The sequence below is a fragment of the Acipenser ruthenus genome, chromosome 1 (assembly GCF_902713425.1).
Source record: "Acipenser ruthenus chromosome 1, fAciRut3.2 maternal haplotype, whole genome shotgun sequence".
Classification (NCBI taxonomy): Eukaryota; Metazoa; Chordata; class Actinopteri; order Acipenseriformes; family Acipenseridae; genus Acipenser; species Acipenser ruthenus.
In genome coordinates, this window is record NC_081189.1 from 20,958,700 (window position 1) to 20,975,148 (window position 16,449).

Here is a 16,449-nt window from a genome sequence, read left to right on the forward strand (position 1 = left end):
ATAATATATAATATCTATCTATCTGTATATATATTCTCCCCCAAGAAGTGCAGAAGATTCCTTTATTCAGTGCTGAAGATTACAGTCATGTTATGTTCTGCCCTTGCGGATTTGTGTGTGTGATTGACTATTCCATATTAATGTATTTAGAAATGTCTGGCTGTGTTCAATTTGAACAACACACAAATGCATAATTCTGTCTTGTCATTTTAAGCCTGAGTGCTTGCGTAAAGTACAGACGTGCATGATAAATAGTCGAGTTTCATTTGTTTGTGTTTAGGAGTTATAGTATGAGCAAAATAAATAGGATAGATGCATATTCATTACTCATGCATGCTTTGATTAGTAAAGAAACATTTCTGGATTCCTCATTAAAAGGGTTGATTTGGAGGTGTAAAACAGAAATCAGTTTTAAAAGATGAACACTTTTTTGTCTGCAGCTGCTAGGCAGTCATAGGAAAATAAATTGCTTATTTGTCCATTTCACTAACTATATACATTGTAGGTATGACATACACCCTTGGATAATTTTATGGCTGACCTTAAGAACATATGCAGCTGGTTTCACAGACCCCGATTAACATTAGCTATTCAATGTTACTTTAGGTAAGATCTGAGTCTGAGATTAGTGCTAATCAGGATCTGTGAAGCAACATGGATTTATAATAAATTGACAATTTTACTTAATTCATAGCTCATCTCCCTTCTGGTTGATCTAAAGCTCACTGCCATGATGCCTGTGCACTGCCCATCACATGTTTTTTGGTCAAAAAATATCATAGGAGCATCTGTATAAGATCTCAATGAACTATTATTCTGTCCAACACATCTCAGTTTCTCGGTAGGGTTTAGCGCTCTGGTTCATTTCTAGACATTCTTGTTGGAGTGTGTCTGAAAGATATCATGTGGGAAGAAACATGGCATGTTGCAAAAACGGTGGCTATGATTTGCCATCTGAGAATCTCAGACTAATGTTTTTATATTTCAGGATTTTTGATATTACTTAAAATAAAAAGTACTTCTAGATGATGCTTCATTTTGAGATGAGTCTGTTAAATCAAGAGCGGGATTGCATGTCAAACAGTATTTGACAGTTCAAGCAGTACTTCCACACATGTTAATGAATGATTTTGCAGTATGTATTTAATACCAGGAATCAATATATGGGGTTTGTTAAACAAAATGTTCAAAAGCAGCCTGCTGAGCAAATTCTGCCCTGTGTCCGAGGGCATGGTCGTGACCTATTATTACCAAGTGTAGCACTTACAGGTATATAAGTTATGTTCCTTAACAAACTTCAGTACCCATTTCAGTTCCCTCCCTGTCCTTTATCATGTTTTAGTTCAACTTTCCATTTCTAGTAAGTCACCTCTTCTCCATGATGCTCCCTGTAGCAGGATGGCACCAGGGGCAGAAATATTAAACATGGTATTTGTTACATTTATATCAACTGGGAACTAACCGAAAGCCGAGGATCTGAGCATACCAAAAATCTGTACTAAACCGCAGTTTTATAACCAGGACGACACTGATTCTGAGTCTTGCAGAACTTGCTGATGACTCAATTCTCACATCATTATCAACTAGCTATGCAGCTCAAACTATAAACTATTTTCAATCACATTTTTCAAAGATGAGCAAGGTGTTTCTTTTCAGTTGAATATTTGGCCAAACTCGGCTAATCAAAGGTATGGCAGTGAAAATCATTAAAGCTGTGAGATGCAAGAATGAAGCCAATAGAATTGCCTACGGTACAGTGTTTACTTTTTTTATTATTATTTGGTGGAGAAAGAAAGCTCTCTTATGTTACACATTTCTAATACATAATAAGATATTGATTGATGATAGAAAATACACCTATAATAAGTAGCAGTGCGAAAAATCCATACAGCTTTTCGACATACATAATACAGTATATCCAATTGCTGTGTATTCCTTGCGGTTCTGAATTTGCTGTGGTTACTTTGTAGCAGTTCCTTTAGATTTTCAGTTCTATTATGCTGTTGTCCTGACAATGATTACATTTAATGCAAGCAAATACTTATTGCAGAGTAAATAACTTCAAATGCAATATTTTTTTTTCACTTTCTTTAACCTTTGCATTATCTCAAATATTGAGAATTTATCATTTTCTCAGTTTTAATTGATCTTTCAGCTCAGTACACTCCTGTTCTTGAATGCTAATCAGCAATTTGCTTTGATTTCCAGAAAGTCATGCTGGGATGTGAGCTTTCAACTTGGTTTGCTCTTCTTGCTCTGCAGTATGTAGCTTAATGCAGTATTATCATGCAGATGAAATTGAGAAAATCAAAGACACTGGCTAGTAACAATAGTTAGCAGTACTAAATGTAACAATGGGGGATTATTAAAATATGAATATGCACAACATTGTAGATTATTCCTTTTTAAACAAAGAGTAGCAGTGCATATTGTCTGGTAAGCATATTCTCTAATTGTAGAATAGGTCAAATCTATGATATGTTTAAATGTACTGGTATCCTACTTATTGGTATCTGTCTCTGTATTAGTGATTGCTTTGGAGAGATTTTCTTGGGTACTCTCTGTGGCTGGCAGTTAATAACTAAATGCATGTATGTATGTAAATTGAGTAAGCTTTCCATCCACCCTTGAATCTATCAGTGTACTAACTTCATGTACAATGTGAAAGACATAGCACTTTATTCCATTAAGCAGTCCTACTAGTGCAGTCCATACAGCTTCATCACCTGCAGTCATACCTCTGCTAAGTTTCTGAAAGCAATATCAGTGCTCACATACCTCCAGAAGTAACTGTATATCCTTGAATCATCTTCATTTCCTCATAAAGCACATGATATATGGTAGGCATTTAGAATATTGGCATGTAGGCACTACTAAGCTGGAAGCAATATGTAGAGGATTTGCTTTCAAATTGTAGCACAAAATCATTGCTGCAAATGGCTAGTTTAATATTACTGGGAGATCAAATTGAAATGAATGTTCTGCCTGCTGGTTTTCAGTTGGAATTTGGTGGAGTAATTTGAAATCATACTGGCTGAGCATAATGTCAGCATCCTTTGGCACTGAAGATATTCTTGTGGAAGCAGAAGTGAAATATATTGGTGTACTTCAAACTTTATAAATGCATAACATATTGGCTAAAGTTAATACAGCATGTTAAATTGTTTAAGACACACTATTTCAATAAGCATGTTATAAAAGGTGTTGGCAATTAATAACAATTTAGAAACAGGAGGCTTAATATTATGTCACAGTGGGATATTTTTCAGTTTTGTGTTGCAAATGTATAATCCAGTATAATCATATTCACTGGTTTGTGTATGCACAAAGTTTGCGTCACAACCTGTAGGGTATACAAATCAAGTGGTCTTGTAGAGCTCTGAAGAAAAGCTCTCATGACGCCAGATGGCATCTAGTGCCTTACCTTTCATATGCTTCAAATTCATGAGCTTGGGGGAATAATGCCTAACACAAAGACGGTGGCGTGAGCATTTCTTAACAGCATGAGTAATCTGAGGAGAGATATCTTAGTGTAGTGTGGAAGATCTTGAAGGAAATCATGAAATGATTAAAATGGGAATCCTAAAGTGGAAAAGGAATTTCAAATAAATCTAATTTTCCAAATTTCAAATAAATCTGATTTTCCAAAGGTTATGTTTTTATGCTTGCTAGGATAAACACTTTGTTCACCAGGATAAATACTGACAGCTACATTTTGCAATGATTGAATCATTTTTAAAATGTAGCTCATTCCAGTCATGAAGAGCTGCAAATGCACAAAAGCACGTTCCTTTTTCAGTTCTGGTGTTTGGAATAGCATAACCTGGTGAACTGTGTGAATATTTGCATAATTCAAAGTTTGAAATGTTTTCAAATACCCTGGTGGGTGTGAAAGGGTAGCGTCACGGCCCGAGCTGTTATCCGGCAGGAATGAGACTCCGAGACAGGGAAGCTGCAGTGCAAGCACTAGAGTGCATTTATTAACAACAAGACGCAAAGAAACAAAGGCACAAGGGCCAAAATAAAAACAGGTTCCTTGAAATCTAATAATAAGAGTAAGTCATGGGTTTCATTAACATACACTATAATAACATACCCTAAAAAATAACCTGCTTAATGTGAACTGCGTGCAATGTGAAAAACACTTAACGTGGCTTAATATACCGAAATACAAAACAGATGCCTACCAACCTTGCAAGTATCAAGCTTAACACTATCATAATACTATCCTAAAATAAATCATACTTTTGTAATTAAACTGCGCAGATAAAAACGGGGAGAGTCGTGTTGATTGTGGTGCAATGTTCTGGATTTGTTTATTTTGGTACTGGTGTTTTGTAATAAATTCAGATGTCTGAAAAAAACACAGCATCTTTTATCTTTTAATTTGAAAACATTTGTTTTAAAAAAAAAGAAATCCCAATAGATGTCATAAATCGCGGTAAACCTGACGAATAACTTCCTTTTGCACATTAAGCGCTTTTCACTTTACCAGGTTATTTTTAGGGCTTAACGTTATTATGTTAATGAAAACCACGATTTGTTTTATGATAGTATTGGGAAGTGTTAAGCCTGATAGTCGCAAAGTTTCTAAGCACTTGTTTTCCATTTAAGCACATTAAGCCACAGTAATCGTTTCAGGATGTCCCCATAAACATACACACAAATGGATGGTTTCACAGACCCTGATTAGTACTAGTCCTGGACTACCCAATGTTAATTTAGGTAAGGTAAACCAAGGTCTATGAAACTAGTCAATAAAGTAAAAAAAATAAAAAAATTCAGAAACCAAAAAAGAAAAGGCAGCCGAAAAGATGTACGTCTTGGGTCTATATATAGAGGTATGTTATATTTATTGCACATATTGGTGCTTAATTATAGCTGAATTTTGTTTTGCGCCCCACCACCCAATGTCCCACCTGTGAAGCGGCCCTCTTGGGAGCCCCTGGATTACACAAAGGTCTCTGATTGGATTCCAAGCCTTCAATCTTCAATAAACGTACAAAAACGAACCATTCATGTCTGCGGTGATTTGTTGTTTGTTTTCCAAACTTGGTTTATTTGATTGCTGCCACCTTCCTCTTCAGAACTTTTTATCTAGCAAAACACCATTTCTCTGGTAACTGGGAAGGTTTTTATCATGACTCAATCCTTGTTTCCTGTTCTATGTACAGATCAGAGTTCCAGCACCGACATCCTGTGCCACATGATGCCCTTCTACAGCTATGACGTTCCTCACACTTGCGGTCCGGACCCGAAGATATGCTGTCAGTTTGACTTCAAAAGGCTTCCCGGAGGCAGGATCAACTGTCCTTGGAGGGTGCCGCCTGAGGCAATCCACGATGGAAACATCCAGCAGAGGTAACGATAAAAAAAAGAAGACATCAAGGATATAACATTACCAAAACCATTTGGCAGCAGTCTTTTTAAATAGAGTGTGTGCTTGATTTAAGAACAATACAGCACTTCTGAACTTTATTATTACCTCTGGAAATCCTCTTTCTTACAGTGTATATATGCTTTGGAGCTCTTTTTCCTATGTAAAGGTCACAATACCTGTCATGGAAGTGCATGCCTACCTTATTCAGTTCATCCTTCTGGGAAGCAGAGGCAGAAGAATGATTATAGCTAAGTGCACTGTTAATACCGCCTCTGCCTTGTCCTGGTGTATACGAGCCAGCCTGGGAGCAAGCTACTGATTCTGATCTTCTTTAACCCTATAAAGACGAGGGGGGTCTTTTGAAGATAGATCAACTGAAATGTGCCACTCTGTTTGATGGGTGTTTGTAGCCCAGGCTAGCTTGCTGCCTAAAAGTGTATTCCTTCCAGAGGCTATCCAGACAGTGTTCACTGTGAAGTGCTGCTTGTTTCTCTGGCCTAACCTTAATGCTTTATTAATCAGTGAGCAGTGTTGCGTACAACTCCTATTAATCTCTTCTGATTGTACACCAGGAACCGATTTAACAGCTGGGTTGCCTGGGAGGTTGGGTATCTGGTGTGTGCCTGTCGCAGCCTTTGAGCCCACTATTGCAAAGCTATGGTAGTGGTGGGACTCAACTTTGTGACATGGTAATCACACATTATTCACAAAGGGCCTGCCTTAAACAAATTATCCCAGATGGTCAAGACTTTCTCAAGCAACCAGTGAAAAAGAACTAAAAAAGCATTTACTAATATCAACTTCACAGGACATGTAATTACTGTATTCACACAATTGCATTTGGTTTTCCTTTTTTTTATTCAATTGAAAAATATACAGACTGACAGAAAAACGAGAATAAGAAAATACTTTAGTTCCCAAGGAGAATTATAGTTGGTGCCTGTGCATATATCTGCATAGACCAACGTGTCCATCAAGACAGTCTCTGAGGTGTTCGTGGAATGGCAACATTTGCAGAAAACCACCACGAGAAGCACGACTCTGCTCAGAGGTAGCCCATGACTGATGAATCCTGCAGACATGTGCAATGTATTGTGACAAGCACCAGACATTGCAACAGTAACCCGTATCACTGAAACCTTCAACACTTCCACTCCAACAGCTCTCAGGAGCAGCACATTGTGGGCTTCTGTAGCATGTCACTCGCTATTATTTCATCTGTCAGTGTACTTTGATGGCGTTTAATGTGCAAACTAAATTAAAAAATGGAAAATACTTTTTAAAAAATAAACATTACTATTATGCCGTTGCAGACTCCTAATTGTCTACTTGTATCTCTCAAAGGGCACACATGATTTTGGATCAGTACAGAAAGAAGTCCAAGCTTTTCAAAACAAAAGTAGTTCTGGTTCCCCTGGGGGATGATTTCCGATACAACGAGGCTTCTGAGTGGGATCAGCAGTTCCAGAATTACCAGAAGTTGTTTGATTACATGAATTCTCATCCAGAATTGCATGTCAAGGTAAAATGTAGCTTCTTAGATTACAGAAGCACATAGTGTTAATTACTTTGTTGGTTGTCTGGCTCTAATGTATTTTTATGAAAGACAATACTGATGTCCCTTGTCCCTTGTCTCTTTGCATGCTCTCAACCATCTCAAAGTGCCTTATAAAAGTTGCATGACTGTACATTGTGCTGTGATTACAGTAGACATAAAACCACGAACAGGAGCATGTTTATTTATTTATCTGACCAGGTAGAACCACTGTTTCTCATTTGCAGTGGTGACCTGGACTAGAATCTGGCTCGATGTAGTAGCAACACAATTGGCAAACTAGAAATATCTGAAAGGAATAAAAACATTTTAATGGTATAATATTTCAAGACACAACCTATTGGGAGCAAGTAAGTTATTGTTCTAACCAGTCCCTTGCTAGATTTATACTGTTAAAATTGTTTTATTCCTTTGCGACAATTCACCTAGGCCCTTTCCCTTGCATAAATATGACCCAATTGCCCATACAGTACACTTACAAAAGCACAATATGAAGTAACATTAAAAACTAAATTCTAATAATAAGTGGGAGGGGGAGGGGGAGTAGGGTTGAACATTACCAGGACTACATTTACTATGCAACCTGACCTGATTATTTAATATCAAACTACATTTATTTAGAAGCTGTACATTTATTTCGACGTTTTCACAATGTAGACTGTGATGTGTTCATAGTAATCTTACCAAACGTTTGTCTGTTCATAGGCTCAGTTTGGGACCATATCTGATTACTTTGATGCACTTAACAAAGCTGCTGGCCCTTTATTGTTTCCAAATGTAAGTGGGGACTTCTTCACCTATGCTGACAGAGATGACCATTACTGGAGTGGATACTTCACTTCACGTCCTTTCTACAAGAGACTAGACAGAGTCTTAGAATCACATCTGAGGTAAGAGAAACACTGGGTACAGGTGCTCTTGTTTCCTACATTAAAATACATAGAGTGTACTCCAGGAATACAGTATTTAAACCTAAATTAAGGGACCCTGTAAGGCTCATCTAGTAAAAGCATGGCCAAGTTGTGTACAGGGTGAAACATACAATCATGGGAGAGCAGGTTCTCATCCTGGCTTTGCAAAGTCACTCTAATGATAGGGAGGCAAAACCTGCATGGATTGTTTCTCCTCATCTCACTACAGCAGACCCTCCTGGCCAGGCGCCTGGTGAACTCAAGCGGACACCTGCAGGGCTGGCCTTCGTCCTCTGAAGGCTGGCAGCTAGCCCTGGCAACATCTGTTCTTGAGTTCCTGGGTGCAAATTAAACAGTTGATTCTGGGGAATTACATTTCTTAGAATCTCATCATAATTTTGGAACAGTGCAATTTGCTATGTCATTCTTGCTGGATTTGAATGGTACAAGATAGATTCCAAAGTGAAATCCAGTAAAGAACTTCTACTAAAATTAATTCTGGAATAGTATAATCTACATGTTGCAGAGGACATCCTGTGTATAATTTGGGAAAATCCTATTACATATTCTGTGAAATGGCAGAAAATATTAGACTGGTAAAGCTGTTTATAGATTTTTTTTTTCTGTTTTGTAAAATATGTGAAGTGCAGCCTGTAAAATCAGATATATGTTTGGAAAGTAATCTTTCCTCTAAATGTATTCATCATTTTACCAAGGCTTGGCTGTCACTTTATCTAGGCTGATCCGTCAACCTGTCAATGTGATCTTATGGCTCAATCTGCATTTAGAAATGCGTCTGATTATCAGCTTTCAAAACAGTTGGCCCATTGTCCCGTAATACACTTTGTTGTATCTGGACAGGTCAGCAGTTTGTCATTTTTGTTGGTTTTATATTAAACCTGTTGAGGAGCAGTGGTCTTTACTTGGATCGTTTTATCAGAAGACACATGGATCTCTCTTGAGGAGTTCCCTTTTTTGCGCTAATTAAAGGCACATGTGGAAGGAGAATCAAATTCGGTTTCTCGTTTTATTACTTTTCTACCTGTCCATTCGCAGCTGGTCTTCCAGCTACCTGACAGCTGAACTGGAGGCACTGGATAATGTGTTGTGTTAATACTGGTCATTATCTATGACTTTAAACACTCGTAAATCATAATATTTGTGTAAAAATAAAGACACCTTTGACATTGAAAAATACACCTAATACAGTTGCTTTACTTTTACTTCAAACTGGTCATTCACATATTGTTGAATACATAAGCTACATCTGCTACTAAACTGTTTATCAGTATCACAAAAACCTGTAATAAAGCATGATGACGCTTCATTGTGTGATTACTCTTGGTGACTGCTCCATGTAGTAATCAGTGAGTCTGTGCAATCATTTGGATTCATGCACCTTAAACGAGTGATTGGGTTATGTATGGAAGGAGTAAGATGGGCTTATAAAGGTTTAGTTTTTGACATAAAAATACAGTATATTGCAGTGAAAAATCTTGAGTCACAGCAGTGCAGCTGTACTTTTGAGAAATGTAAGTAACCTTGAAGGGGAGACTAAGAAAAAGCACAGTGGCATGAATTGAATCACTGCTAACTTGTTATGTAAACTTGGCATCAATATGAGAAGTTGAAAGGTAAGGCTGTCATTTGTTCACCTGTTTATGCACAAGCCATTCATACATTATTGGATTACATACACACTATAAAGACTGCACAAATTACAAGACTATTTATTTATTTTTCTATGTGCAAAAATGATTGGCAAAAAACATTGAAAATCATAAACAATGTGTGTGTGCACTGTGTCTTCTTTCTTTGGTACTGAATTCTGAATTGTAATGCTGAATAGTACTAATAATGGCTTAGTAATTATAAAGCAGAGTACATTTTAAAATGTGTTTTTTTTATACATATAATATGAAAATTGCACTGGCAGGGTGATGTTGTCAACCTTGAAAATCCTGGTAATCATCTTTTCATCTTTCAAAGCCACACGGCTTGATTGTGTATTTGCTCCAATGTGCTTTACATTTTCGTTTTTCAAGGCTGTTTCATCAAGTCGATGGAACAATGTGAAACAAATGGATACAAATTGACATTTAGATCACCTCTAAAAAAATAGCTCTGTTTAAAAATAGTTTATATGAATTTGTTGCAAAATGATTCTAGTCAGATTGCTTAATTTACCGGTACATCCTGTTATTTTCCTTGTCATTTTGTTAAAGCTTTTCTAAGCCACTAATTGCCTTTTGCATGCAATTACAGTGCTTATCAGCCTGGTGTTCTTGAAAGACAAAGTCTCATTGAGAACCAGCTTAAAAGGCCTTTGGTTAGGCACAAAGTTCTAGTATGTGGTGATTCATCTAGCAGTTTATTTTAAGGGGAAGTGCAGCTGTGGCCAAACGATTAAAATAAATGGATGCTTCTCAGTAAAAAAAAAACCAAAAAAACTAGTATCCGATACTTTGAGGTTCTCTTTTTCCTGAATAACACATTATTAATTACACTCAAACATTTTTTTAAAAACCTGATGAGAATTGGTTGAACTGTATTGATTTATGTAAAGTATCCAACTCGTAAAAGGGCTCATTAGAGACAAACGGACAAGATTTGTAAAGTGCCCCCTTGTAAAGTGCTTTTTTTTATGTTGCAGACAGAAATGTAGCTTGATAGTGTTGGTCTGTCAAACTTAACATTCACCGCTAGAGTTAACAGAGCTTTTATTTTTTTTTTATGTGTGTGTGTCCTGGAATTTTCCTCATTGCATCCCTAGCAAAACTGCTTCTTGGTTACAATATATAACATATATGATGCCCTGATAAACTCTCTTAATATAAGTAAACTACACAGGGTTCCCTATAATTCTTAGCTGCCACCAAACCTGTACCCACATATTGTCAATACTGTACAACATAACTCAAGTGTATGGAGCCTTTTATTGCCTTCTGGCTTTCTTGGTTAAATATAAAATTATTAGAGCCGAGTAAGTCAATTATATTTTATTGAGAAAATCCTGAAGCATAACTAATTTAACCATTTCCAATTACTATGCTAATTTTGCACAACATACAAAGAGCAGACTGCAGATGGGCTTTTGCAAAGCCCGTCTTCTGTAAGTTTAGTTAGACCATACCAGTCGATTTGTTTTTCCTGACCTTAGGGGCCCTTCAAACTGGAAATAAAGTGTGCATAATCTATAAACATACAATAAAAACTAGGTCATATTTAAATGTAGGAATTGGCAGAGGGTGACTCATACCTGCTCTTCTTTTCTCTAGAGGGGTGGCATCGTATGACTAATATTTTCTCTGAATATGTTTCTACTGGTTGCACTTGCCTGAAGAAAAATACTTAAAAATATGCCTGGAGATGTATTAGATTGAGAAAATAATGTTATATATATATATATATATATATATATATATATATATATATATAATATACACACACACCATTGTGTTTGAAATAAATGACACAACCTTCATACAGCTCTGGAAAAAATTAAGAGACCACTGCAAAATTATCAGTTTCTCTGGTTTTACTATTTATAGGTATGTGTTTGGGTAAAATGAACATTTTTGTTTTATGCTATAAACTACTGACAACATTTCTCCCAAATTCCAAATAAAAATATTGTCATTTAGAGCATTTATTTGCAGAAAATGACAACTGGTCAGAATAACAAAAAAGATGCAGTGTTGTCAGACCTCGAATAATGCAAAGAAAATAAGTTCATATTCATTTTTAAACAACACAATACTAATGTTTTAACTTAGGAAGAGTTCAGAAATCAATATTTGGTGGAATAACCCTGATTTTCAAGCACAGCTTTCATGCGTCTTGGCATGCTCTCCACCAGTCTTTCACATTGATGTTGGGTGACTTTATGCCACTCCTGGCGCAAAAATTCAAGCAGCTCAGCTTTGTTTGATGGCTTGTGACCATCCATCTTCCTCTTGATCACATTCCAGAGGTTTTCAATGGGGTTCAGGTCTGGAGATTGGGCTGGCCATGACAGGGTCTTGATCTGGTGGTCCTCCATCCACACCTTGGTTGACCTGGCTGTGTGGCATGGAGCATTGTCCTGCTGGAAAAACCAATCCTCAGAGTTGGGGAACATTGTCAGAGCAGAAGGAAGCAAGTTTTCTTACAGGACAACCTTGTACTTGGCTTGATTCATGCGTCCTTCACAAAGACAAATCTGCCCGATTCCAGCCTTGCTGAAGCACCCCCAGATGAGTCCAATTTTCAGCTTTGCCCAACACCTGGTCGTCTACTGGTTAGACGGAGACCTGGAGAGGCCTACAAGCCACAGTGTCTCGCACCCACTGTGAAATGTGGTGGAGGATCGGTGATGATCTGGGGGTGCTTCAGCAAGGCTGGAATTGGGCAGCTTTGGCATGAATCAAGCTAAGTACAAGGTTGTCCTGTAAGAAAACTTGCTTCCTTCTGCTCTGACAATGTTCCCCAACTCTGAGGATTGTTTTTTCCAGCAGGACAATGCTCCATGCCACACAGCCAGGTCAATCAAGGTGTGGATGGAGGACCACCAGATCAAGACCCTGTCATGGCCAGCCCAATCTCCAGACCTGAACCCCATTGAAAACCTCTGGAATGTGATCAAGAGGAAGATGGATGGTCACAAGCTATCAAACAAAGCTGAGCTGCTTGAATTTTTGCGCCAGGAGTGGCATAAAGTCACCCAACATCAATGTGAAAGACTGGTGGAGAGCATGCCAAGACGCATGAAAGCTGTGCTTGAAAATCAGGGTTATTCCACCAAATATTGATTTCTGAACTCTTCCTAAGTTAAAACATTAGTATTGTGTTGTTTAAAAATGAATATGAACTTATTTTCTTTGCATTAATCGAGGTCTGACAACACTGCATCTTTTTTGTTATTTTGACCAGTTGTCATTTTCTGCAGATAAATGCTCTAAATGACAATATTTTTATTTGGAATTTGGGAGAAATGTTGTCAGTAGTTTATAGAATAAAACAAAAATGTTCATTTTACCCAAACACATACCTATAAATAGTAAAACCAGAGAAACTGATAATTTTGCAGTGGTCTCTTAATTTTTTCCAGAGCTGTATATCATTTTCAGGGTGGTTCATTGCTTTTTATTACAATCTTTGACAGTCTTAAGACAAAGCTTAAGTGTAAAATTCAGAAGAGCGAGGCGTGCACACTTACAGAAAAGACAGACATGATAAATATGCATCAGAGGGCTATAGGGTAGTATGCGATTTTTGCCATCGCACTGTAATATATTAATTATGACAGAGTGCTGAGAAAACATGGAACTAGGGCAGCGCTACAAACCATAAATCTTGCTATTATTGATAGAGATGACAGATTAAATACAAGGACGCTTCAATTCTGTCTCACATTACATTAAAATGGACTGCTCAAATTGTCATATAAGTGTTTCTGTGAAAACTCTTTTTGATTTAAGCAAACAGAGGTAAGCAGACCCAAGGTTCATTAACATTCTGCACAAAACATTAGCATGTTCCTGACGGTGCTGTGAAAAAGGCAAATGTGCATTCTCTGTTAGCCTCTTTGAATAATGTATGCAAAGAACAAAGCCTGCAAATGCCTTCTTAGGCAGTTTTAATTATTATTATTATTTTATTATTATTTATTTCTTAGCAGATGCCCTTATCCAGGGCGACTTACAGTCGTAAACAAAAATACATTTCAAGAATCACAGTACAAGTATTAATACAATTAAGAGCAACATAAAATACAATGACTTTGGTTCTAGCAAAGCCAGAAGGACAATTTAGAGTAATTGCGCTCATGAAGATTTGGAGTAAATAACGCAGTTTTTTCTCTGGAAGACAAAACACCATTACAATTCTTAAATGATTAAGAAACAACTTAAGACTACTTAAAAGTTCCTAAGTTAAAAGTCTAAGTTGATTTATATCTGGTTTGGTAATATTATTGGGTGTTGTTTCTCATTTCTGAAAATAAATGTGCTCATGAAGATTTGGAGTAAATAGCTTTGAGAATGTAGCCCTCTATATCTTGGGAATGAGTGTTTAAAGTTGCGGATGAATTACATGTAGAATATAAATAAAACAAATTAATGTTCACTTTATAAATGTTTTGCCACAGTAATAGAATACTATTTATTGCATTTCCGTATGCCTTACTAAGTCAGTTAGCTGAGATTTATGTTTGCTAAAATCTGAACTTATTTACTCTTCTCTTTTGGGTCATTAAAAATACTAGATAATATAAAGATAATATAAATACTAGATCACATAGATCACATCATTTATAAATACTAGATCACATAGATTCTCAAAAACAATTACTCTAAATTGTCCTTCTGGCTTTTTTTTCAAAAAGCATAAACATACCTCATGACATTAGCATAGTAGGCAAACAACCCAGACATTTCATTTAGTATGTTTGTATGTAATGTTATGTTTTTTCATACTTTTAAATACTTTTATAACTGTAATTGTGTTTTTCCTTTCACAACAAAAATGGCACTTCTGATGATTGGAGTAAATAACTACTAGCCTTTTGTTTCTTGAAGGAGGACAGAATGTAGCTTTACATAAAAAAAGGCTGGTTCATATCACCCCATTAGAGTGCTATAGACAACTGCAGCTGTAACTGTAGGACTGAGTATAATGGTCTCCATATTTACTTTTGGTATTCAAAGTAAACCCTAATTTTATTCAATGCGGCAGTGTTGAGGTATTCAGCTCCTGCATGCCGTATGTTTTTAATAAAAGCATTGTAGCTCAACCATGTCTTCAAAATGTTTCTTCCAGGTACTGTAAGTGTGCACCATCAGTCAGCACTTGTATTGCCTCAGGTGTATTCTGGTCTTGAATCAACAATGAGTGAAACTGGCCAAAATGTCCTGTTGTCACAGACAATTTATCACAACACAGACTGCAGTAGTGTCGCACTAAAACTAGACCTATACTTGCTTTCGGTAGATGTTCCATGTGTGCCACTGGATAATGAAATACCATACACTGCCGAGAAACAGAAACACCACATGTCTCCTAGGTGAAACCCTATTCAATTTATAATGTAATCTTTTCCCATGGGAATGTAATGTTAAGGTACAGATTGCCGTTTTGAGTTTATTGAAGTACCATTATCATAGGATCATATGAAGTTTTGCCTACACTAGGCAAAAGGACACAACAGCAAGCATAGTCGTCTGTTTAAGAATTAAAACATTTCAGCAGTTCTGCAATACAGTAATGCTGGCGTAGCTACAGGCAGCCTCATACTTTACACACAGCCTATCACTTATCTCCCAGTAGGAAGAATAATATGCATTTTTTCTTTCGCTCGAGATGTCCCCCTGTGTATATTTGTTTTCAAATTCATCTTTTCCAGTGTCTCCCTGGCCTAATTCCTTATGCTTTTTCTGCATACAGGTTCCAGTGACCTCAGCCAAGCTGCAAGCTGCAGGAGAAGTGGGAATACACTGTCTGTTCTGATTTTCAGAGGCTGTCTTTGTTCAGCAAGAGTATTTGCTGTCTCCAGCTTTGCTTGCATCTCTTCATGCTTGAAGGGTAGTGGAATTTGTTGAAAAAAAACCCGCTACAAATGCACTGTGAGAAAGTGATTGAAAATTCCTTAGGAATTTGCTGTCCGGGGCATTTTAGGGATTGCTGTTTAACTTTTGACTTTGATTGTCCATTACCTGGCTCCCTTGGTTGTCAGGCAATTGCCCAGGGAGGCTTTCTGTTTCTCCAGGTCTCATTTAAGTGCAGCTGAATTCAAATTCCAAGTTTGTTTTTTAAATGAACAAATACTTTTTCGGAGCTTAACGTTTTCTCAGATTGAATACTACAACTACGATGTTAAAGCTGAGTTGTTGTGAGGTTTATTTGAATAGAAGACTATAAAAAACATTACACAATTTTTTAAACAGAATTATGCTTAAAGCATTTTAAATATGCACATTTTGGTGCTGGTGGCTCACTTGGAAGCACTATATTGATGAGAATAAACCAAAGCAATATTGGTATTCACTATTCAGGCTACCCTAAATGTTTTAGTTGGGCAGCTTGTTTTGGAGTACAGAATAAGCAAGAATATGTCAAGACTTGACAATGATAAAGCAATATGCCAAATAAAACAGGACAAGATGAATATCAAGACCTGTCACATTACCAGTTTCCTGTGCTGTGGGATTTCACTTGGCTACAACCTTTTGTCAGATAACATCTTATCGAGAACCCATAACTAATCCTCCATTTCTCATTTTCCAGGAGCTCTGCACTTCTTGAAATTTACATGCACAAAGATTAATTTCAAAGGCTGCAGACGGAATACCCTATTATAATACTTGCTACAGCCAGTGCATTTCACAGTAAATTAAACTGACACAAGACCAGCCTTTGACACAGCATAACAGAAGAAACATTTTGGAATGAGAATCTAAATATACAGTGTATATGAACGTGATCTTGCTTTTCATTTTGGAGATAGCGAGTGGCTTTGAGAAAGAGGTAATGAAATGTGCAGTCAGGTTTAGTTGACACATTAGACACATTTGTAACATTGTCCCCATTCCAAGTGTCCCCCTGTCTATGTCAGGGAGACGACTGTC

The 16,449-nt window shown here is 37.0% G+C and overlaps 1 protein-coding gene across 2 annotated transcripts in view; it reads left to right on the forward strand.

Moving 5' to 3' along the window:
* LOC117973182 (alpha-mannosidase 2-like) overlaps positions 1–16,449 on the forward strand; it is a 118,972-nt gene that overhangs the window by 56,171 nt on the left and 46,352 nt on the right. For both annotated transcript variants that reach the window (XM_059021280.1, XM_059021284.1), the window contains 3 exons: positions 5,175–5,361; positions 6,725–6,902; positions 7,641–7,825. In XM_059021280.1, coding sequence (XP_058877263.1) covers positions 5,175–5,361; positions 6,725–6,902; positions 7,641–7,825 — 550 coding nt within the window. The remainder of the gene's footprint in view (positions 1–5,174; positions 5,362–6,724; positions 6,903–7,640; positions 7,826–16,449) is intronic.